Source organism: Muntiacus reevesi, chromosome 6 (genome assembly GCF_963930625.1).
Source record: "Muntiacus reevesi chromosome 6, mMunRee1.1, whole genome shotgun sequence".
NCBI classification, from domain to species: Eukaryota; Metazoa; Chordata; class Mammalia; order Artiodactyla; family Cervidae; genus Muntiacus; species Muntiacus reevesi.
This window is the reverse complement of record NC_089254.1, coordinates 81124214-81150054: the sequence shown is the minus strand read 5'-3', so window position 1 is coordinate 81150054 and position 25841 is coordinate 81124214. Positions and strand designations below refer to the sequence as shown.

General features: G+C 36.9%; 1 protein-coding gene across 3 annotated transcripts in view; it reads right to left on the bottom strand.

Annotated features, from left to right (window-relative positions):
- Window positions 1-25841, bottom strand: part of CPED1 (cadherin like and PC-esterase domain containing 1) — a 320654-nt gene that overhangs the window by 129910 nt on the left and 164903 nt on the right. For all 3 annotated transcript variants that reach the window (XM_065938748.1, XM_065938750.1, XM_065938749.1), the window contains exons 12-15: window positions 24530-24600; window positions 22870-22920; window positions 17849-18035; window positions 16684-16852 (exon numbers count right to left, since the gene is read on the bottom strand). In XM_065938748.1, the coding sequence (XP_065794820.1) occupies window positions 16684-16852; window positions 17849-18035; window positions 22870-22920; window positions 24530-24600 (478 nt within the window). The remainder of the gene's footprint in view (window positions 1-16683; window positions 16853-17848; window positions 18036-22869; window positions 22921-24529; window positions 24601-25841) is intronic.

Genomic DNA, 25841 nt, shown 5'->3' with positions numbered 1-25841 from the left:
TTTTTATTATTATACCCAATAAAAGTGAAACCTTTATTCTATGGGTCTGCAAAAGCAACTTTTGAAGTCAGATGCATCTATCAACATACTTATTAGAGGCCTTTTATTCTCCTACAGTTCTGGAAAGAGTTGGAAAGCCAATGTCAACATGGTTTAGATAGTCATAATTGTTTACACATGTTTCAGTAACAAAATATATTTGGGGGGGTTGGTGCTTTACTTTAGGATTTGAGGCAGCTGGAAATTATTATCATTATGGGCAAAAGTGTTCTAACTAGATAATGGTGTTAAAAAGAAAATCATATTCCTGGAATATTCTAATATGCAGCACCTATTATTTTATTAAGTTGAGTTTTTAAAATATGGATTGACTGTTGTCCAGTCAGTTACACACAAAGATGTCTAAGGAAATAGGTTCTCAGAATTAGTATTAAATAGAAAATGACTGTGGTTTACTATTAGTAATATTATTATTGTTACATAGAGAGAACTTAGTAATTCTTTTAAGGACCAGATAGCTAATATCCCACATATTGTAAAGACAGATTTTTATTAAATATTTAAGAAATGGGACATTGTCACCAATCATGATACAAGGTATCCAATACTTTGAAGATATGTACAAATTCTTTTCATATTTGCTTATACAGGGGAAAAAATGATGATTAATAAGGGATTCTGTGACTCCCAAACGTGAAGTGTTTCTTCTAAGGAGCTAGACTGTGTTAAGAGCCAAAAGGAAGCTAGGTTCAAAGGAAATTCATCTAATATTTGTGCTCTGGTTATGAAAGTGGGTGAGAGGCTGCTCATTAGCGGCATGTCGCCAGTTGGCAGGAGGGCTGTGGGCCAGACGGAGGGGTTAGTGTGATCACAGATGGAGTTAGCATGGGAAAGAGGATGCCAGAACATCCCAGGCAGTGCATGCTATTTTCAGGACTTTACACGAATTATTACTTTTTCATTCTGTGCCAGTATTGACACAGACAAATGTATTTGTTGACTGCCTATTGAAGATTTGCAGACTACCAAAATAAGTCTCATCCTTGGAGACATCACTCAGGAAGGAGTTTTAAAAATTCTGATTTATAACTACCTCTAAATATAATGCCTCCCTTCTATCAAAAGGATATTGTTTTTATATCAAGAGACTGCCACAAAGACTTAACAAATAAGAGTGTGGAATGGCAGAACACACAGTCTAAAGAAGTAGAGACCTCCTTCTATTCAAGGAGAGTGGTTACCAAATTTGCAATTGATCATTCACTTTATAAATTTAGAAATAGCAATTTTGCATTAGAGACTCTCATAAGGATAGAGAACTGGTTCGACTCAGGGACTCGGTCTAGGTTTGGATTCCAATAGCTGTTCTCCATAGGGTACAACTACTCGCTGCCAGGAGATTTGATGACCAGCCCACGGGTTCGAATCACCACTCTGCACTGACTGGCAATGACACTTGGTAAATTACTGGTGATAAACCTTGGCAAGTTATTGAGATTCACCAGGTATCCAGGTAAGGAGTTAGACATCCAAGATCCCCCCAACTCCAAAGTTCAGTGTGACGTTGGAACACAAGATGGACAAATGTCATAAAAATGAATATAACTGCTGCCCACAGAGCCACCTGTCAGTTCTATCACTAGAGACATGCTCAACTACTCTCCCCGCCACTCGTGTCTCCCCATTTACAGTTTTGGCCACTGAAGCCCTTCTCCCCACATGTGTTGTTGCAGGGGCTTCCCTCCTCAGGACCATCCCACTATATTCATTGTATCTTCTGTTAAGAAGATTTTTTTCCAAGTTCTATTGAGATAGTCATGACAGTAGTCATGAAGTAGTTATACATGGATGTGAGAGCTGGACTATAAAGAAAGCTGAGCGCCGAAGAATTGATATTTTTGAACTGTGGTGTTGGAGAAGACTCTTGAGAGTCCCTTGGACTGCAAGGAGATCCAACCAGTCCATCCTAAGGGAGATCAGTCCTGGGTGTTCATTGGAAGGACTGATGTTGAAGTTGAAACTCCAATACTTTGGCTACCTGATGCTAAGAGCTGAATCATTGGAAAAGACCCTGATGCTCGGAAAGATTGAGGGCAGGAGGAAAAGGAGACGACAGAGGATGAGATGGTTGGATGGCATCACCGACTCAATGGACATGAGTTTGGGTGAACATCGGGAGTTGGTGATGGACAGGGAGGCCTGGCGTGCTGCGGTTCATGAGGTCGCAAAGAGTTGTACACGACTGAGCCACTGAACTGTACTGATGAGATATAATTGACAAAGAAGATTTTATGAAGTTTCCCTGTAACTTCACTCATCAGGTGCCTTTTATAGAAAAAAGAATGACTACATGATGCAAACAATAAGCTGCAAATTAACATTTTAACATTTGACTGTTAACTGTTTTGAAAAACATATACTGAAATAATTCAGCAATCTACTTTTGGAGTGGAGTGGAGTGGCTAAGAGCATAGCAGGTAAGTAGCAGAGCTCTACAATTGGGATGCCTGGGTTCAAAACCAGCCTCTGCTACTTCCAAGCTGTGTGACATTGGGAAAGGTCTCTGGACTTCCATTTCTGCATCTGTGTAATGGGAATTATCCAAGTTTCTACCTTGTGTTTTGCTTTGAGTTAATAAATGTAAAGCAATTAGAATAGGACCTGGCACAAAATACGTGGTGAAAAAAATGTTAATTGCTGTCTATTTTAAATATACTTGAAAGAGACAAATCTCTAATCTGTGAAGAGCATTGATAATTGGGATATATCAAAGTCATTTGGAGCAAAGTCTGATTTTTAAAAATGTAGGGGAAAGTTTGGAAGTTTGGGTTGAAATTACAATGTATATATAGAATAAGACTTGTTTTCTCATTTAACTTATTATCAGGTATAAATAAGCTTACTGTCTTTTGAAATGATGGTTTTCAAACTGATAATCCTTCTTTTAAAAGCAATTATATATACTAAAATATTAAATTACATTATGGTTACACTCTGTGCCTGATGACACAAAGGCATACTCCTTGTCCTTTGTTGTTCGTTTTTTACAACGGCAGGGAGAACATAGATTTCCTTATCTTTAATGGAATCCACCAGAAGGATGGTGCCATGTTAGGAAAATAAATACTTCCCCTCTTTTTGTTGAAAACTCTTTAAATTCTCAGTCTTTCAGTTGAGATTGGGAAAAAGACAACATACAAAACTAATCGTGCAACTATCAAAATTAAAACACATGTATACTCAATTCTGGAATTTTTGTTTTAGCACTTACACTACAAAATTTATGGTATAATTTAGCATGGGTGATTTGTTCTACAAAGCCCTTCACAGGTTTATATCTTGTTAAATCTAAATTTAAATATAAGCAATTAAAAAAATCTCCAATTCATTCTGCTAGACCTCAATAGAAGAAAAAATATACAGCCTGTATTAAACTTTCCTCTGATACCAATCTTGAGACATATTTTATTGATCTGTGATTTATATTTTGCAAACACATAAATTGAGCTCTTCCTGTGCGCAGGCACTATTCAAGCTCATCACAATATTAACTCAGATTTTCCTTAAAGCCACCCTAGGGGGTCAGTACTATTATACCGCTGACAGATGAGTAACTTTTCATGAGACCTCCAAACATGCACATGACGAACTGCAATTCAAATCTAGGCAGCATAAATAATGTTTTGATGAAAATATTTAGGAGTGGTTATTTCACTTGATGAAAATGTTTCCCTCCCTATTATTTCTAAGAGCTTTGAAATCGGGTCTCTGAACTTTATCAGGAATTTAATTTTCAAATAACCTATCAGGTCAAGAATTCCACATGCAAAATTTATTTTCCAAATCCTTAGGTCTGGAAAGATCATCCTGAAGCATTTGGGAGGTGATAGGGAGGAGAGGGAGAGGAGGTGAACCCTCCCCGCAAAAGTCAATGAAAGCCCGCACCACATTGTTAAACAATGAGGTTCTGAAGAGCTGGGGGGGGCCACTGGGGGTGGAGAGGTCTGATTTGCTTTGAAGAGTGAAGTCATGCTCAATGTTTTAAACTGATTAGTCCTGCCTTAGAAAAAAAAAAATGGATGCGGGTAAGGAAAAAAAAAAGACAAATTAGCAGCATTTTCAAAAGAAGTTAAATATGTCAGGCAGTCAAGTGTCCTAATTCTGCCTTGAGGGAACATGTGTCAAACCAGCTTGTAGTTCTGCAATCGGTGGAACCATCTGCAAAAAATATCCCATCCCTCATTCCTGTTTCTACAACACACGCCTATGGAAGGAAATGTTAGAGTTGCTCAACTGCATGTGGAAATTTTCCTGGCATTACCTAATTGAGACGTGGGGCCCACCTTTCTTTGAACAACAACAACAACAACAAAAACCCAGTTTGTTATAGCCTGCTAAAAGAAAGCATATCAACGGCTTGAAATAATGAGGATAATAGAAATTGCCCAAGTGACATATTATTAAAATTTCCCCCAGGACCACTATGACCTACAACTCATAACCACAGATATTTACTTCTAAGCCAATATTAGATTTGGTGGCATGTTGCTTTGAGAACTATTAATAATGGCCAATTCTCTGTGCTTATAAAGATTATTGAAAGACCACCCATAACCCCAAAATGTACTATAATTCTAGATACTAATTTCATCATTAGAACTACAAGTCAAATAATACATGCCAATAGTACAGTTGCTGGGCCAAAGCAGGTGCTCAATAAATTGAGTTACAATCATGTACCTTTATGCTGGAAATGAAATTGTCCTTTTTCTGCTTGTTGGTGCTAGTGATCTGCTTCAGATTATGAGTTACTAGCATTAAGTATTATTTTTAACCTGGGTTTTTTCATATCTGAAAGTGTATACAGCATTAGGTGTGACTGTACATGATTCTTTGAAACAGGGCTCAACACTTTCATGAGAGATTCAAGAGGGTACCTGCCTTCTCCAAAGGTTAAGAACCACTGGCCCAGAGACATCATTTGTCTTCACTTGTCTTACACAGAGCCAAACTATGCTGTTTGATGAAGCCAAAAATGTGTTTTCAAAAAATGGGACTTTCCTGGTGGCATAGTGGATAAAAATCTACCAGCCAATGCAGCGGTCACAGGTTCAATCCCTGGTCCAGGAAGATTCCCCATGTCATGGAGCAACTAAGCCCATATGCTACAACTACTGAACTAGCACTTTAAAGCCCACAAGCCACAACTACTGAAGCCCGTGCACTCGTGCTTGGGGCTTGTGCTCCACAACAAGAGAGGCCATGGCAAGAAACCCACACACTGCAATGAAGAGTAGCCCCTCACTGCTGCAACCAGAGAAAGCCTGCATGCAGCAACAAAGACGCAATGCAAACCATCCTCTCCCTCTTGCTTCAAGAGGGAGGGGGACTGATTAGACTGTTCACCCTAGTACCTAAGTCTCTCTTCTCTCTTACCACCACCCTTGTTATCCAGGTCTGCACCTTTGCTAAGGTTAATCTGAACTTGAGAAATGGATAAGGAAATGGAGAAGGAGACATCAAAGATCTAGGGATCCTCTGGAGCATTAAAGCACCACCCCGTCCAAAAACGGGACTTGGGAGTTATCAAAAAGGGACTTCGTTTAAATGCTTTTCTCTTAACTACAGTCTCCTTCTAAGTTGCAGATGTCACATTTGAAATCCAGTTACTCTAACAGAATATTTTATTTAGAAACCTCCCACGGTTTTTTTTTTTTTCCCTGTCCAACTCTGAAATCAGAAGACTATTATTAGAATGCCAAAACATAAACTTCAAACGAACATGAACGTATACAGCAGAAGGATGCACTCAGGGAAACCTCTGGATGCTGTCGGAAGCCAGGAAGATCTGATTCTCTTGTAGAGGGTCTTGGCGCTGCTGCGCTAACGGTAGTAAAAGTTTGTTTCTTCTTGTAAAAGAAGCAGATGTGACTTGGAGAAACATGGAGAACAGATGTGCTGAGCAAACGTTTTCATTTAAGCGGTAATTTATCTGACTGTAAGTTACATTAACTCATGAGGTGAGTGTTTAACATAACTCGTTTTCACCAACTCAGAAAGATAATTTATAGAAGCACTAAAAGAGATTGTGAATTAACACAACCTTCTCATCTTTGCCTGCTTTTGCTTTTTTTAAGGAAAGTGTATAGATTTTTTGTCCCTATTAAATTTTTTTAACTTTTTGTTTTATATCCACGATAGTTGGTTAACAATGTTGTGATAGTTTCAGGTATGAACCCAAGTGACTCAGTTATATATTTGTCTGTTTCTTAAGAAAGCAATGCCACACAAAATTCCCAAACCTTCAGTGTCTATGAAGGTTTACCCGGCACTGAGGTGGGCCTCTGCATTCAGAACGTCTGGGTGCACAAACTGCTCGTGAAAATAACAGATCATTCCCCTTGGTGCGACACGGACTCGTGAGAACACTAGTAAAGAGTTGCTCAGGCTTAGAACACAGAATTTGAAACAACTGCAGAAGGCTAAGTGCGGAAGTCAAGGACGCTTAACAAGAAAGAATGCCTACAGTCAGGGTCATTGCTAATGAAATGGACGCCTCTGCCGCAGATCCTTCTGAGGGAAGTAGAAGGTGAGGGCTGCTTGGCACAGTGGGCACGATGCCTACGATACACTCTACATTTAGCTGCCAGGAAAATGAATCATCTTTAAATTTAGAAGGTAAAAAATGAACTTGTAGGTCCAAGAAAAATCTCTACAAATACGGGTTTATAGAGATGAATATTAGTACTTCCATCTTTATACATACATGTGTTAGTTGCTCAGTCGTGTCCGACTCTTTGCGACCCCATGGACTGCAGCCTACTAGGCTTCTCCATCCATGGGATTCTCCAGGCAAGAATACTGGAGTGGATTGCCATTCCCTTCTCCTATATGTATATATATAAACACAGTTATAAAATATAATTTTAAGTATTTTTCATGAAAGAAGGGAACCACAAAGGCAAAAGTGCAGAATCCATGAACTTCAGGAATGCAACTGTATGGAATAGCCTAGGTCACTCACTGTCCTTTTTAGACTCTCAATTACTTCTTCCTGTCCCGAGTCCTTTACAATTCCAGCAGTTTCTCCTACTTCCTACTTCCTTCGCTGTGCCCTTTCTTCCTGTTCCTCCTCCTCTGTACACTCACAGGTAAGCCGTTGAGGGGGACCGGGACCAAGAGTTTTCATGATGACGATGATGACAACGATGATGCTGATTCAACCCTGACTGAGCACCTGATTGTGCACTAGGCTTATGACAGAACTTTGCACTAGTTATCTAACTGAATCCTCAGACTGATGTGATAAGATAGGGTCTATTACTAGTTCTCTTCTTAAAGGTAAGGAAACTAAAGCTTAGGGGAGCTTATATGCCTTGCACTGGGAGACACTAGTGCAATGAGGCAATGAGGACAGTTAGAAGCAGAGTTGGGACCAGTCAGGTTTCCTTGACAGCGATTACAAGCAGGAACCTTGAAGTCCATGGCTTTTAACCACTAGGTTAGGAAAATAATCTGAGATCCTTTGCTGAGCTGCAAAATTTGCTCTGATAATTTCCACAGAGAAAACTGACAGTCATCTACTTATAGAACAAGAGAAAATACTCTGACTTTTACAAAGGAGACATTCTCTTCTACATGTTTAAAAACTAAATGCAGTATTCACTCACAGCTTTCAGGAACCTACTTAATTTTCACTAATTGTAGGTTTCCATGACAGAGAGATAGCATAGGAAGTCACTGGATGTGGAAATTTACACTTGAAGAAACTGTGATGCCCGTGAGAAATATCAACCAATATATAAAGCATTTAATATAAAATCTAAATAAATATAATACAAAATATAAATTAATATAAATAAAAGTCAATAAATGTATAAATAAATATAAAAATATAAAATACTTAGCCTAAGATTTAGTTTCCTCTTTGGAAGGAGATGAGGAGGAGTAAATAATCAAATCACTTACATTATCTAACCTTCTTGTGAGGATTAAACAAAGAATCTAAAAGTTAGGATTTTTTTCACTTTGATAAATGTGTCATTGAACCATTGTCAAATTGTCAGCTCCACAGTATAGCCTTCTCATTATTATAAATTATGCATTAATAAATTTTTAAAAATTTTGAAAAACATGTACTGTGGAGGTTTTTAATAGAAATATTAAAGTAGTGAGGTGTGTTAAATAGTGAAAGTGATTAATCGGAAATTGCTCTAATTGTACAATCAAGCATCACATTTTTAAAAAGCCTGTGCACTGGAAACCACTTTACCAATTGATAGCAATAATAGTATTCTGGCTAAGTAGAATTCTAACATGTAAAATATTATAACCTAATTTAAATATCAGACACCTTATAAAAATAGTCAGATACTAGGATATATCTAGTAAGATATTAGATACTAACTTTCCTCACAGGTATACTTTCAAAGGGAAGACTGATACTTGATATTACCCACCAAAGGAAAGATTATGAAGACTTCAGAATTTTTCAGTGACTCTAGAACAATATAAAATGTATCAACTGTAGGGAATTCTCTGACAGTCCAATGGTTAGGACTCCATGTTCTCACTTCAGAAGGCCCAGGTTCAATCCCTGGTTGGAGAACTACAATCAACAAGCCATGCAGCTGGCCAAAATAATAATAATAATAATACTTTAAATAAAATTAAAAATTATCACTGTACATGACCATAGAAGCAAGTTTAGTTAACTAAATTTTAACAGGTTGAATTCTGGCTGAATGTTTCCTGAAAAGGTCAAAAAGACTGTTAAATATGAGGCAGGTTTTAGATTCTACGACCCAGAGTAACCATTAAAAGGATTGATTTGAGTCAGATTCATATTCAAAATTCCACCTTTGCCGCTAATTACGTATGTTACTTAGAAAGTCTGGGTAAGCTTCTAATTGTTCTAACTCTTTTAAAGTCTTAGTTACTCTATGTGTTAAAAAAAAGGGAAGAGATTAAAAAAATCATCTGTTTAAGGCTGTGGAAAACACTGAGTAAGGTAGGAAGATAAAGAGCTTAACACGATGCCTGGCACATAATAAAAATTCTATAAACATGACCTGACTACTCCACGCTCTGCGGCTGCTGCTGTCAGCAACTTCCTCCACAGCACATGGCAAATTTCTAATAACTCAGGGCAGAGCAGATACTTTAAACAGTTGCTGGTTGGGGGCATTTCAGTACAACACAGACTCTATTGTTGGAAAACTAAATTGCATTCCTCTGGTATATTGAGGTGAACAAGGTAACTAAAAACCACTAAAATGAATATTTAATCAATACTGCAACTGTGGAAAGGAACAAAGGTTTTTATTCAGCGATCATTGCTAAATGCTCTTCTCTTTTATTATGGATATTTGCTAAAGCATTAGACAACTATCACATGAGTTGTTTTATAATAATCTTCTGTGATGTTATTAAGATACAAAAAATAAATGGGAACATTATAAAGCATTTCCAAATGCTATAACTGGAGTCATTCACATAGCATTTAAATAACTCAGCATCTAAATTGCTAATTAGTGTCTTTGTAAAATGAAGCTGCAAATACCAGTTTTAAATGTGTAGCCAAATCCTGGACATATCACTTTTTTAAAATGGTATTTTGTCTTTCCTTGGTATTTTGCCTTTATTAATTGCAAGTAATTTTAAAATGAAAGTTGTTTCTAGCAAATAGATCCATGAAATATAGTCTCCTCTGCTTTTGTGATATGACTTTTCTGTAGATTTTATTTATGACTACTCTGGCACAACACTTGGGGAGCAAAATATATATGAGACTATAGATCATCTATACAAATCAATTTCTGTGGATGCCATATTGTTATCCATGTCAAAAATTTTGATTTGGTAAGAGATATTAAATGAAATATTTCCTCATCTGTATTTTAATTTCCTTAGAACATAAATATATCTTATTAATTCCTATGCATGACATATTCCAGCAATAATAACAGTTTATTACTTTCTAAATCTTTCTTGCTAGCAGCAAAACACTATCCCATTTATGGATAAATCAAAATGAAGTCGTCTAGGTATGTTAGTTGACTTTTTATGTTTCATTAAGAATCATGTTTTCTATAATTGAATGTGTATTCCTGATTATAATTACATTAGACAGAAAAGACAGCAAATCAGTGAGTAGAATAAAGAGCTGTCAGAGTCCTAATGTTGACTACAGAGATGATTAAAAGTATAAGGATGAAAAGAGATAAGAAGCATTCTTCAACAGTCAACATTGAAGGATTACCTTTAAACTATTCATACCTCTAGTAAATCCACTACAGATTTACTAGCCTTGTTAGTAGAAAGTAGAAAAGGAGGACCTCTTATTAATATACATCAGTGGTTCTCAACTGGGGCCAGTTTTGCCCCTCAGGGAACGTCTGGCAACATCTGGAGATGTTTCTGGTTGTCACAGCTTGGAGAGAGGTGTGCTACTGAATCTAGTGGACGGAGGCCAGGGATGGTGCTCAACACCCTATAGCGCATAAGACACTCCCCCAAACGAAGAATCATCCAGCTTCACTATCAGTAACGCTAAGCTGAGAAGCCGTGGTCCAAATCTGATTTTTTAATATCAGCCAAGCAAATGAGCCCTTTCTCCCTCACTGATAATAACTAAACTAAAAGTTGCCTCTCTGACTGTTACATGCAAATTCCAAATGGCAATATAATAAGAAACAGTCACTAAACTCAAATAGAGAGCCCATGGAGGGAAAAATCCTACCTCTGCCATTGATTCCCCCCAGTTCCCAAGGCCTCTCATGCCTAGTCAAGTGTCTAAAGCAATCCACATTACTTATTCATTATCTGTTCACTCATTTTATGGTTTCTAAAAGGAAGGTTAAAAAAAACCCAGTGCTTATTAGACACTTTTCCGTGTTATATACTAGAGTACTGCTGTGGGACCACACATAAACTTTAAATTAAGACCTTCTGGAAAGGATTCCTATAAATGACTGAAATACTTTTCTGCAATCATCAGTAGAATATGTCCCACAAGAATTTTCTAATATTTTTCTTTATATTGTAGTAACACATTCTATATATGATCTATTGCCTAAGGTAATTGTATAATAATTAACTTGTTTATGATCAATATACTTGAGAAGGGAAGAATGTCTTGGAATATATTACATACCTACCCACTAATGTATTTTTCTTATATTATTGAGGTATAGTTTATATCTAGTATACATAATTTATATATAGCTAAACATACTTATAAGTAATATTTTATATACAGTTAATTGAACAAATCTGAAGTGCACAATTAAATTTTTATACATCTATAAACCATCTGGCTGTATATGTAACCACCACCCCAATTAAGATATAGGGCATTTGCCCTAAAAGTTTTTACAATCTTAGAAGCTCCCACACCTTTTAGGTAACCACTATTTTGATTTCTATCACTGTAGATTAGTATTACCTGTTCTTAAACTTCATATAAGTGAAATAAAGTATGTCTTTTTATGTCTGGCTTCTTTTTCTCAATATAATGTTTTGGAGATCTATCCATGTTTGTATATATCAATAATTAATTAATTTAAAAATGCCTCAAAAGTATTACATTGAATTTATCTATTACATTTTTTCTAGTTTCTAGATTTTATAAACAGCTTTTAGATATTATACAATTGATATGAAGATTTCTTGTGCTTAAAAGAAATGAGTTATCAAGCCATAGAAGGACATGGAGGAAACTTAAATGCACATTACTAAGTGAAAGAAGCCAGTCTAAGAAGGCTACTGTTGTGTGATTCCAACTGTGTGACATTCTAAAAAAGGTAAAGCTACAGAGAGAATGAGGAGAAGAAAATGGCAACCCACTCCAGTATTCTTGCCTGGAGAATCCCATGGACAGAGGAGCTTGGCAGGCCATGGTCCATAGGGTCACAGAGAGTCGGACATGACTGAAGCGATTAAGCACGCACACACAGGGAGAATGAAAACAAAATTAGGACTGGCAGGAGTTGGTGGGCAGTTGGGGAGATGAGTAGGTGGAGCACAGAAGACTTTCAGGACAATGAAAATCCTTTGTATGATTTCATAATGTTGGGTATGTGTCGTTATACATTTGTCCAAACCCACAGAATGCACAACATAAGGAGCGAACCCTAAGGTAAACTATGGACTTTTCATGATTATGATGAATCAGTATAGGTTTGTCCCTTGTAAAAAATTTACCAATCTGACGTGTGATGTTGATAAGAGGCCATATATATGTGAAGTTGAAGATAAATGGGCAATTTCTATGCCTTCTTCTCATTTATTATAAACTTAAAACTTCTCTAAAAAGTAAAATGATTTAAGAGTAAAAAAAAAAAAAAGATTTCTTGGATGTACCTTTTGATGGACCTATGACTTCATTTATCTTGGGTATGTAGCTAGTAGCATTGCTGTGTCATAGGATATATGTATGTTAACTATAGTAATACTGCTAAATGTTTCCAAAACGGGCAAACACTTTATATTCCCAGCAGTGTATGAACAAAAAATTGTTTCCATCTTCTCCAACACTTTGTATCATTAGTACTTCTAGTGTTTTTCACTGCAGTGTGTGTGTAGTGGTATGTCCTTATCATTTTAATCTACAATCTCCTGATGACTGATGGGGATGACCATCTTTTCATATATTTCTTGTCCACTGGGTTATCCTATTCTTGTGAAGTAAGTGCCTTTCCAAGTCAGCCTCATTTTTGGACCACTTTCTTGAACCCCTTAGCTCAGGAGAGCTGCAAATGTGAGGAAAAAAAAATCAGCTGGCACCAACCAACCAAGAGGTTACCCAGCAGTCTGGCTGCCAAGCTCCACTGTTGCCTTTTGCCCTCACTCATCCCGGCTAAGTATTCCTGGTTTGTGTAAAGGGGGCTTCTCTTCACCATCCTCCTCAGGGTGGTTCTTCTTGCCAACTGACCAGATCAATACGAACTTCTGGAGGACAGTAGCACCTCCTTTGCTAGTTTATTCTTTCTCTTTGGGCTGAGGAGGAGAGTTCATGCCAATGTTAGCAAGGCCTAATGCCTAATTGACTAGACAACTGGAATCAGGCAATGGGAGAATGGGCAAGCTCCAGGGGTCTGTATCCTCACTGGAGTCAGCATGGACAGGCCTGCTCCTCAGCAAAAGACATGGCAATTGGCGGTTGCAGGGCAGGGAGCTGAGCCAGCAGTGTAGGCAAGGGCTGGGAGTGTTCTCCTCCCACAGCCCCCCATACCCCACCCTCACTGAGTCTGCCCACCCTGGCACGAGACCACCTCAACAGCAGTGCACTTTAATTACAGGTCTTTGCAATACACCAAGGGTCCATGAGACGTCTTATTTTATTAACGCCTAGGAAAAAAGGGAACCCAAGGGAAACTTAAAAAGCATCTAATCCAATTCCTCATCTGCTCCTTGAGAAATGGATTTCCAGCTGATACTTGAATACCTCCTGGGTCAGAAAAGTCCCTACAACAAGAGACCCCATTCTGCCAGAAGGCAATGTAATATAACATGGTCTCTGGGATCAGGCACACTCGGATCTGAATCCAAGCCCCGCCACTCACTAGCTGTGTGACCTTGGGCAATATCTTTAACGTCTATGACCTTTGGGGTTTCTCCTCTGAAACTGAGGGCTAAGAGAAGAATTCAATCCAATAGGATGCTGTAAGGATTAAAGAGACTACGACTAACGTAAAGCAAATATTTAGGACACAGCCTAGCACATAATAAATGACAGTCAATAGAATCTATTTGGGGGCAGTTGTGACCTTTAAAGAACTCTTTTATACAACGTAGATCAAAACTCCTACACTGGAATCTGAGTTAACAGCTTCTGGAGTGACATCAAATAAACTCTTTTTAGTTTCCAGTGGGAGGGACAGCCCCAGCGTCACAGGATTGGGAAGCATGTCTGGAGAAGAGTAAACAGGCCAGGTTAGAAGAAGCATAAAATACACTGACAACTAATGAGACATGAGGCTGAAAAAACATATGGACTAACATGAGGGAAGTGAACGACCATGGGAGGGGGGGCTTGGAGCATTTTTGGCAACGCTTATGACAGAGTGTGCTTTAAGCTGATGAAGATCAAGCTTGTAAAAACTGAACTGGAAAAGAGTCAGACAGATATAAGCAAACAAAGCTAGGGACTATTTTAGAATCTGAGTCAACAAGTAACAAGAACTGAACCAGAATAGTGTCATAAGAAGAACAAAGGATAAATCAGAGATAAATGAGAAAATAATGGAGATTTCAGCTCTACAGTGTCCCTTCTACTCATGGGATCATCTCCATTCCTACTGACAATTCTCTAGATGCTCATCATGTACATAACTACAATTAAACGTATAAGGGCTCTCCAAATGATAGTCAGGAAGGAATATATACTCCTGATATCTGTGTTCATATTAAAATATCCAGCATAAGGATTTTACATTTTTATGAACACTTAGAAATTGAAAATTTTTCATATTAATCTAATACCCATTAAATGGGTTTTGCATATTGCAGAGTAATGAATGAGTCATTTACCATGTTTTAAGTTTAGAGTGGAATCAAAATATAAATCTATGCCAATACTTGTGGGTATCAATTACATTTCAAAAGATACAGCAAAAATTCAACAATACAAACCTAACTGGTGACAAATGAAAAGTAAAAACACATTTTTTTCATGCCTTAATGTAGAACTTTTATTTTCCTTTTCAACTTTTATTATATATTTACTCCACATAAAAGTCAAGTTTACTAACCAAAAAAATGTAGTCACCCATAGAGACTTATAAAAATTAAAATCTACATTAAAATGAAATAAATTCACTTTTTAAAGTGAAAATAACTATTATTTGTAACCATAAATATTCTGGAAAAATATAATTCATACTATTAGCTCTCCTTCAAAGATGATTTATCCCAAGAGTTAGTTTCTATCTAAAATATGAGAGTGAGTTAAGGAAAAACAAAAAATAGAGTCACACACCAAAGAAGGTGAGAATATTTAGTTTGGAAATAACTACACACACACCGCATACACATCCTTAGACAAAAACACACCTCCCTCTAGGTTTTGGTTTCCTCCCTCAGGAACATTTTTGGTGTGGTTCTATTATTTGTTTTCCCAGTTGGAAAAAGACTGAGGAATAGCAACCCTAAAAAACAAAATGAAAAGTAGATAACTGAAAGGAACCTAATCATGAAGTCTTCTCCAGAGACTAGACCTGTGTTTCCTCAACTGTGTTCCACAGAAGAATATTAACAGCTAGCACATTAAAAAGACGTCAAAAAAGTTTGAAAATACTGGACACTACATATCCTTCTTTCGAAGAGGGCCATATTTAAACAAGTACATGAAATGTTCGGGGAAGTCCTACAGTCAAGAAACCTACTTTATTTTGTTTAACCCACTGCTTCATAACCATGCAACACTACTCTTTCCCATCTTTTTTTAAAGTATACCTACTAATATCTTTCAGAATACTAGTTCTGTCCTGCTTTAGACCAATCTTTATACCGTTCTGAAATTCCCTTTGAGTTGCTATTAGTTCATACATCACAGGTATATATTTTCTTGAAAAACAAAAATCTCAGCAATGAATACCCTCACAAAGTAGTGTTAAATTCTTTTTGTTATTTTTGTTTTAGACCACATCACATAGTTTGTGGGATCCTAGTTCTCCAACCAGGTATTGAACCTGGCCCCTGAGCAGTGAAAGTGTGGTATCCTATCTGCTGGACTGCCAGGAAATTCCCATGTTAAATTCTTGAGAAGACATGAAATTGTGGTGGTGGGTAGAGGGGGAGGAAGAATGCTCCATATCTCCTCTACATTTAGGAAAATACGGTATCCATCCTACTCACTCAGGCCCATTTGGCCATTTTTCTCTTATTAACTGACTAAGCTTCATGCTCCCACTAGCATATCAATCACTGAGACGAGACATAGTTTCAATTATTCTAAGTGGATTAGTACATAAGGTAAGAGTATCAGTGATGACTTCCCTGGAATCACTTGTAGCCAGGTATATGATGTAAGCAAATATAGAAGGTTATACATAGATTCCTAAAAAAGGAAAACTGAGGAAAGAACCACCAAATAAGACAAAGTCTCTGGGTAATGTGCACCCTCCTCCAAAGTCAACAGGGCTACAAAATGGTATGTGCTGCTCACAGGAGCAATTGCAGCCTTTAGAAACGATTAAGGTACAAGAAGTGAAGAAGAAATATACCTACTCAAGAAAATTTAATTTCATTCATCTGGTATCCCTTTCGTAAAACAGTTTCATAAATTTTCCTCTCATTCTTTAAAACAAATTCCACTGAATCTAGTTTACAATTTCAAAGTAGTTCCAGGGAGAAATCCAAGAAACACAGGACAATTTAAAAAGGAAATGTAAAACCAATTTCACAACTAAGTGTCAGCACTCAGACTTTTTTTAATATTAACCACAATAAATCCACTGCACACTCTCAGTGCAGGGAATAGCCACCACATTTAAAAGAAAATCACTCATAAAAAAGGTGTCTTAGATACCTGGCTGGGACTCTTTCTTGAAATGAGGCCACAGCTGCTTGGATTTGAAGGCATACATTTTTTTCCCCTATTAATTTTCATTTGACCCTTTTTCACCTGGGTAAAAGGGTCACGCCCAATTCAACCCATGTGTAAACGCAAAATCCACTTACCTGCACAAATCCGCATGCTGTGAAGTCCTCAAACAAGGGCAGACTTGGACGGTCTTCTCGATAGATGCTGAGTTTGTATGTGGTCAGGGCCTCACCCTGAGTTGGAGATTCATCCACCACAAGCACTGAGATTTTGTTCATCCCTAAACCCAGAGGATAGTTGGCAAAGCTGGAGAGAGAAAGCAAGACAGCCAGAGTGAGAATGAGAGAGAGAGTCCAAATTGATTCATATATCAGTATTTACTGTCATAATTTGCATTAAAAACAGATAAGATCTGCATCATTTCATAAGAAATCTAAAATGTGAAATATTTTAACTTACATTTCATTGTGCTTTGGTATGCCGACATTTATCTAGCAGAGCAAGTCAAGTCCCTTACCAATTACAGGGAAGGGAACTAATATTTATTAACCACCTGTCAAGGACATACATTATCCCATTTAATACTCACAAATCCATACAAAAACTAAGGCTGCCCCCATTTTAAATATGGTAGAGTACGGTAGAGTCAGGGTTAGGACCCAGGTTGGTCTGACTTGAATCCTTTTTTCTTTCTATTATACTGTTTTAACTTCCAGGAATGTTGAGTGCATTTCTTTCCCTACAGCATGGGAAAATGAGTATGTTTCTTGTCATGGACATGGCATGTCGTAAGGTTCTATCATCTGTTCAAATGATAAATCAAAGAGTTGGTGACTCTCAGAAGAGTCATTAGGAAAAAAATCTCCATGAGACTAGGAAAGTTAGTGTTACCACGTCCAAATATTGTCACCAACACGTTTATCAAGTAATCAGCACTTGAATATTGAAAAACTTGAGAAGTTGGGCTGGGATAGAAGGAGGCTACTGTTAGGAAGGATTAATTCCTCAACAATCTAAAAACATGACTCTAAGAATAAACTCAGTTTTCCCTCAGTGAATCTTCTTTAATATTTTCATATCACAAGATCTTCTGTCATTACAACACTGTTAGAAAGATTAAACATGAACATTGTTAATGGATCAGCAGAACACTTGTGTGTTATTTTAACCACATGGCATCTGTGAAGCAGAAGGATTTCACTCCCTGACAATCCTCCAACAGATCTCGTGCCTCAGGTTTTCTGAACCATCTCAAGAGCTGTCTCCAAGGTCTGCTTCCTGCTAAGAGGTCAGTGCCCTCACCTTGGTCCTGCCCGTTCCTGCAGGTACACCTTGCACTGACACTTAGAAGCCTCTGCTCCAATGATCACTGTAACCACATCAAATGGGACTTCAGAGTAATAATCTTTGATCTTCGGGTTAAATTCAGGATTTAGTTCCAAACGTGGATGTGTGAAGATCTGCTTGATATGGCATTGTGCATCTTTATCTGTTTAAAAAAACAAAAACAATGACAAAACACAACTATGGCATGAATAAATGTTTAAAAGTCAAATATGATTAAGGTTTTGAAAATTCTTTTTCATGACTTTGGTAATTGCTGCTGATTTTCCATTTGGTACTCTGGTCATAGCTGATTTGTGGCTTTACCTGGATCTTCTATTTGCCAGATTTTGTAGACTTTGCCTCATGTAACTGTTGTTGGCTTTGGTTGATATTTTTTGCTCAGCCTTTAAAAGTTTAAAGGCATGGAAGGTCAGAAAATGTCTCTCCAGTGGATTGATAACATTTCATAGCATTTATAGCATCTATCAAGAAACTGTGTAAATGGGGGGAGATGATTCTGTCGGGTAACAGAAGGGTACCACCAGGGAATAAGGAAAATTTCTTGATGGGCGTGTCATTAAACTGTCACTGGATTGATGTGTAGCTCAGAAGCAGTAGGGTGGAGCAAAGAATATGAAATATAATATCATGCCACACACTTAGACATGAAAACCCCTTCATACTCAGGCTACCTTAGCCTAAGTGCCCTAGGGTAGTGCTTTAGAGAGAAGCAAAGTGCTATTCTCTGCTCAGTTTTCTTATAGAACCTAGTGTATTACTTCATGGGCTTCCCAGGTGGGGTGAGTGGTAAATATCCACCTGCAAATATAGGAGATATGAGACGTGGGTTCAAGCCATGGGTTGGGAAGATGCCCTGAAGGAGGGCATGGCAACCCACTCCGGTATTCTTGCCTGGAAATCCCATGGACAGAGGAGCCTGGCGGGTTACAGTTCATACATACAGTCCAAAGAGTTGGACACAAGTGAAGCAACTTCGCATGCATGCATGCACAAGTATTACTTCATATCATTGATTCTAAGTCATTTTTTAAGTGTTTCTATTTTTTAAGAGCTCAACTTTTACAAAAGTATCTTAGTGAGAAAAAAAACAAATATAGGAAATGGCAACCCACTTCAGTATTCTTGCCTGGAGAATTCCATGGACAGAGGAACCTGGCAGGCCATGGTCCATGGGGTCACAGAGAGTCGGACACGACTGAAGCGACTAAGCATGCAGCACGCAGGCAAATATACCAGCCGCCGCTGAACTAAATATATTGTGTTCGTATTTGAAATAAACAAATTACTCAAAAGCAAATGTTTTTCAAATAAAAATATTAACAAGTTTTTTGTGCCAGAAATATTTTTCAACAGTCAAAAAATTTCAGTAAAAATAAACATAAGAAATTCTATAAAAATCAGTATAATGAAAATGTCTGATGTTGCCTTTAAATAAGATGTTCAATGATATTTAACAACATAGCAACATAAAAGATAACACCAAATTTGCCACAGGAAGCTATATACCTGAACTTAAAGAAAATGTCTATTATTCTATTAACTGCTGTCTCTTCCTTTATTGTTATATAGCTATCACACGATTTCTCTGAAATCAAATCTAACGATTTGTCTTCAGTTCTTTAGCATTTTCTCATCACCTCCATAATCTAGACCAAGCTCCCAATATAGCTTAGAAGGCATTTCCTAACCATTCCTTGACTGCTTCTTCTCATTTCCCATCATATTCTAGACTTTGTGATTTAACAATATGAAAATTTTTATATTTCTTTTTCAGACAAGGACATAGATATACCACCAAACTTATAGGTGTTTTATTCTACATCTGAGAACTAGGTATCAGCTTAACTCCCATCACACCCTTAAATGATGAAAGCGAATAAATTTCACTCACATTCTATGATTGTTTTCTCAACTGGAAGAAAAGGAAGAAAGAAAAAAGAATTACTTGAGGGGAAGTGTCGTTAACCTGCCATTGGATTGATATGTAGTTTACAGGCAGTAGGGTGGAGCAAAAAATGTGAAAAAGCTACTCAGGTACAAATTAGGAATAATATTACAACTACTCAGGTACAAAGAGAACTTGTTTCTTTCTCAGGAAGAAACAACTACTGAGGTACAAATTAGGAATAATAATGCAGTACATACATTGTAATTTCATTGTAGGGAAAGAGTCAATAAAAATAACTAGTCAGTTTGGTTCAGTAACTCAGTGAATTTAGTACATACTTGCTTGATTGATTTTACTTGTTACCAAAGATTGTATCTGGGTGATGAAGGTGGACTGCATCTATAATTTCAATGATCCTACTAGCTCCTAAAGTGCTTTATAATAAAGGAGAAAAGAAATGAAAGGATAAGGGTGAGATTGTGTTATTAGATTTCATCTTGGAAAGGACCATAGCTTTTCATTCAAATTCAAACACTTATTAATAAGACATTCATTTTTTTCATCAGATTGTTTTTTCCTGGCATACTCTATGTTCAAGGCACTGAGATAAGTACAGTAAAAACAGGCTTTTTTTGGTGATGAGATCTTTTTGGTGATTCAGTCGGAGACTGTGAACCCAACCTAACACTTCAAACAAGTTAGAGTTCAAGGATACGGAATGTGCTTTCAAGATTACCATTTCCTAGGCAGAAAAGGAAGATGAATACACATGCTATACTTTTATTCTTGAAACCAGATAGCTGAATAACAAAGTGGAAGAATTTTTTTCAAAATAGTAATCATAGGAAATGTACTTTAATTTTATATATTTTAATGAAACAGTCAGTGAGAGTTAATTTCCCTGTAGTTAATACTTTGACTTCATAGTGAACATTTTCAATGGGGCCTGCTCATGGTGGCTCAGATGGTGAAGAATCTGCCTGCAGTGCAGGAGACTCAGGTTCAGTCCCTGGGTTGGGAAGTTCTCCTGGAATAGGGCATGGCAAACCACTCCAGTATTCTTGCCTGGAGAATCCCCATGGACAGAGGAACCTGCCGGGCTATATAGTCCATGGGGTCACAAGGAGTCAGACACAGCTGAGTGACTAAACACTCTGCCCATTTCAACACCGAAAATCAGACCCAGAAGAGAGAAACTGAGTAATCATTTTCTTAAGCGAGAAATCATTTTCTTCAGCAAGTGCTTGTTTTTGGTTTCATCAGAAACTCTTCCCCTCTGGCTTAAGCGCTGCGTCCTAGACCCCTGCTTGAAAGCTGATTTCATCCTGACATCATCTTCAACCGAATCAGCAATGTTGCTGCCTACGAACACCTGGTGTTTCCCTGGCATTCTTCCCAATCCAGCCGCAACTTGTCTCAAGCCAGCTATCTTAGCTCTGCAGAGAACCCAGTGTGAGGCAAGGTGGGAGCAAGCTGCTGAACGCATTTGGCAAGTATTTATGGGAAAGCTGTTTGAAGTCTTGGTTGCTCTTAATGGATGTCTTTTAACCGCAGAATTTTGTTACCCTCTTGAGGGATAATCGTAACTCATATTAAATACAAAAACAGCCTAGACACTGAAAGATAATCCCACCTGTTCTAAGGCATCATTGAGTTATTTTTTTAATCTTAAATAAAAGTAGGAAGATTAATTTTGAAGTCACAGGTATGACTAGTTTTTGAGCAACACAGAAATCTGAGCGAAGTTCAAGTGTTTATTTAATATGTTCACATCCTCTACCCTATGTTACCTGGGAATTGAGAAAAAATGAGATTATCTTGTATCGTTTTTCCACTTCATAAATGAGGAAACAAAAACCAAAGAGGGGGAGTGGCTTTCCTGATCTATCCCAGAGCCTGGCACACTAGACCCTCAACAAACGTTTATTTTAATCTTGCTCCTAGTTTTCTCAAAGCTAGTCCTTTTCCCACCACACACCAGGTACCAACCAGTCTCCCAAGAGAACTGAGTAGTATGCACTTTTCTAGAAGTGGGAGATTGGATGGTAAATGCAGAGAGGGAATGGTGTAAGTAATACCTGTTACTTTTTCCTGGTTAGCAGTACTTTATTCAAAATGGTATTTTTCCTTTAAAAAGCTTGTTGATTCTGTTAAACCACATTTTGTATCACCTCTCAGTCTATACTGATTTTAATGAAAGCATTAAAACATAATTGCATTTTAGAAGAGACAAATTGAATTGGAATACTTTTATTTATAATAAGTTAGACTTTGGCCCATAAATTTTATTGTTTTCACCTTTAATGATTTATCAGAATAGTTTTTTTGTGAAAGGCTAAATTTTCAGTGTATGTTTTTATATATGCATGTGTGCTAAGTTGCTTCAGTCGTGTCCGATTCTGCAACCTCGTGGACTGTAGCCTTCCAGGCTCCTCCATCCATGGGATTTTCCAGGCAAGAATACTAGAGAGGGTTGCCATTTTCTTCTCCAGGGAATCTCCCCAACTCAGGGATCTAACCCAGGCCTCCTGCATTGCAGGCAGACTCTTTACCATCTGAGCCACCTTAAAGAGCTCATTACAAAATGTATTTATATTACTAATTATACCTTGATTAAAGAAATTCATGAATTTTAAGAAAAAATAAATTGAAATTTGGCTTAAAAATTTTTAATTGTTATAAAGAAAACCACACTTAAGTGCTATCCATTGCATCAACAATCTGACAGAAACAAATCACTGTTGGATGGTGACAGTCCTAAAAATCAATACACAGAGAAGATGCCAAGCTCTTCCATTTAAGTGGTCCCCAGAGCAAAGTATTAGCACTGTTTGGGCCCCTCAAAATAAGTTTGGAAGTTACTGTTCTTAAATAAGCAAAGATACAATATAATATTTCATTTAAAAAAATGGAAAGTAAAAAAAAATTATGCAAAAGTAACACATACTCATTTGGAAAACTCACAACTTCTGAAAATATACACAAAATACATTATCAGCCTAATGATCTCAAAACATGATAATTTATGCAAAGCAGAGTTATGTCTAACTATTGATTATGATTCTCAAATACTTTCATTGGAACTCACCATTATGGCAATGTATTTCTTTGGTTTCATTCATAATTTGTGGAACCACAGCTAAAAAAAGAAATGTACATTTAAAAAGGAAACTATTAATTAAAATACAGAAAATACATATCCAGGTATCTGAAACACAGGTTAACTGAATGAAACATTTTATTATTTAATCATTATTATATCAGAAAGCACTTATAAGTTCAACTGAAAGCTATGGTAAGACCAAAGAAGTGATTAGGTAAAAAATAACAGAAAAATGATTAGTTCACATAAGAAAATATTAAGAGAGAAAAATGAATGGTCTAAATGCCACTCATTGCCTGAAGGTGATCTATCAAAATTTCTCTTGTTCTATTATGATCTTATGACTATAACTTCCCAAATCACTAGAATCACATAAATTCCACTAGTTGGTTCCACTGACATTTACTCTAAGTTTCTGAATTCAGCCAAACATTTATCTAAAAAACTCCTAAACAGAGATTGATGGGACAAAATAAGAACACTCAGAGTGCTTAAAGCAATCATTTAAAGAATAAAAAAATGGTGGGAGAGAGAAGAGTAGTTCAGCATCAGTTCTTCCCTGAGCGTAGAGCTTCATTTTATTAAGTCAGTGATTCTCAATCTTTACTGTGCCTCAGAATCATCTGAAGGGCTTGTTAAAATATAGAATACTGGACCTTAAACCCAGAGATTCTGGTTCAGGAGATCTGAACTTTCCAAGCTTTCCAGATGATGCTCAAGTTGTTGGTCCAGGAGCCATACACTCAAAACCACTGTATTGGATTAAACCTTGATTTGTAATAGGAAAACTTTGACTTTTTTAAAAAAAGTGTAGATGTGTACTTTTCATCTTCTTAAAATTATAAATATTTTCTTTTCATGTGACAAAAAGCTCAGATTTTTTTAGAAGAAAAAATTTAAGAAACAGAGGTAAGACAGAGAGAAAATCAAAGTCACTATTAATTTCCCTTGAGGTCCATGTGGCATGTAGTCAAATGTTTCATTGAATAAGATATCTTAAACATCTTTCATGTATAAACATTTTCCTATAATATTAGGGTGGATTAATATTTTATTGGATGACTATGAGATGGATAGATAACTTCACTGACTCAGTGGACATGAATTTGAGTAAACTCTGGGACACAGTGGAAGACAGAGGAGCCTGGTGGGCTGCAGTTCATGGGGTTGCAGAGACGGACATGACTTAGTGTCTCCGTTGTGAATAACAACAAATAGCTTAATCCATTCCACTATTACTGCAATGGTAATATTACTACAATGGTAGTTGTTATTTTTTCCTTTATAATTTATGCAATTAAATTTTTGTGTACATTCTTAATTATTTCCTTAAGATCAGTATCTAAGAGTGAAATTTATGGCATATATGAATAACTTCTAAAGCTTTTCTTACATCTTGTTAAAAGGTCCCTTAAGAAAGATTGCTCTGATTTATACACCCAATAGCGATGAGAATGCTCATTTCCCTACACTCTCCCCAGCTCTATTATCTTTAAGAGGAAAAAAATCTCTCCACATTTGAGGGGAAAATAGCATTTCCCAGTCTAGTTTTCATTTTTGACTGCTAATAAAGCTAAACATTTTTATGATTTTGGCCAAACAATACTTCTTTTCATGTTGAAAGAAACAAGAGGACATCTTTTACCTTTTTTATTTTCAATTGCATCAAATGGTACTCGTGGCTTTTTAATGTTTCCATCCTCTGTGAAAGAATTCCTGCAAATGCAATATCAAACAACCTTGGATCAATGCACTAAACAAAATTCATGGAAATTACATCTAACACACCATCTTTTTTCTCCTGTGTGAACACAGTTATTTTGATGAACACAAAGAAAAACATTCTGAATTTCATTCCTCTAAACTGGCAATCTTGTCTCAAGTGAGGTGGATGGAAATCTCATCATCTTTAATCAGCAGAAGCCCATATGAAGAAAACCGGGGCAAAAAGTCACTCTTTGGTCCAAAAGGGAACAAACTCTGATAGCCTAGGTCCAACAGAAGTGATTCAGGGATACACATTCTTATTGGAATCTATTTGGCTAAAATTACAAAGTCTTATAGCAAGAAGCTTTGGAAACTCTGAGGCACAGACTGAGAACATCCACATAATCTAAGAAACTTAAGCGTACCATGCAGAAAATGACCTGTCTTGCCAAGGCCTCTATCCTTAAACTCTGATTAACAGGGATGAATGTTAATGGTTGGTTATATCTTGGTGTGTTTGCCTCATTTTTCTGTTGTATAACTAAATGCTCAGCCAGATGGCCCTTTAAATCCTCAAATTTAGGACCAAAATAATCTAAGTGGCAGACAGAAAAAACTGTTGGTCCTTACGATAGAGAATACTGGATAGGATGTGACTTGACTTCACTCTGCTGTGTTGGGAGGCTCCATTTCTACTCCAACGAAGCAGAGATAACAATGCTGGCCTTACTTCACAGGCATGCTATGAAGATTCAATCAAATACTCTGTGTTATTTTAATTTTATAAAGATTTATTGTCCCAGATATTATACGGGACACTGTGGTAGAGATGAATAAGGCATTTTCAAGTCCTTCAAAATATAAACATTAGATAGAAAATTAAGAAGAATCAGGAATTAAAACTATTGTTAATGATGAAAGGTCTGATAACTTTATTGCAGTTTTATTTTCAAGTCTTTTTCCCTTTAGTATATGCAATGACGTAATCAGGGGTGAAAAATAACCATGTCGAGGACTTTAAAATACTTTCCTCCTCCCAAGGAATGAAGAAATAGATAAAGCAAGCATGGGGTGAGATATGCTTGCTATAAGTTTGAATGCCAGGCCAAGGTAAAAGAAATTTTTTATTTCATATGAAGCAAACACTTTAGGTAAAGCACATAAAAGATACAACCCTGAAATGATATAAACTGAATTGGAGAAAAGTTACTATATCAATGGAATGAAATGTTTTGTATGTTAAGGCATCC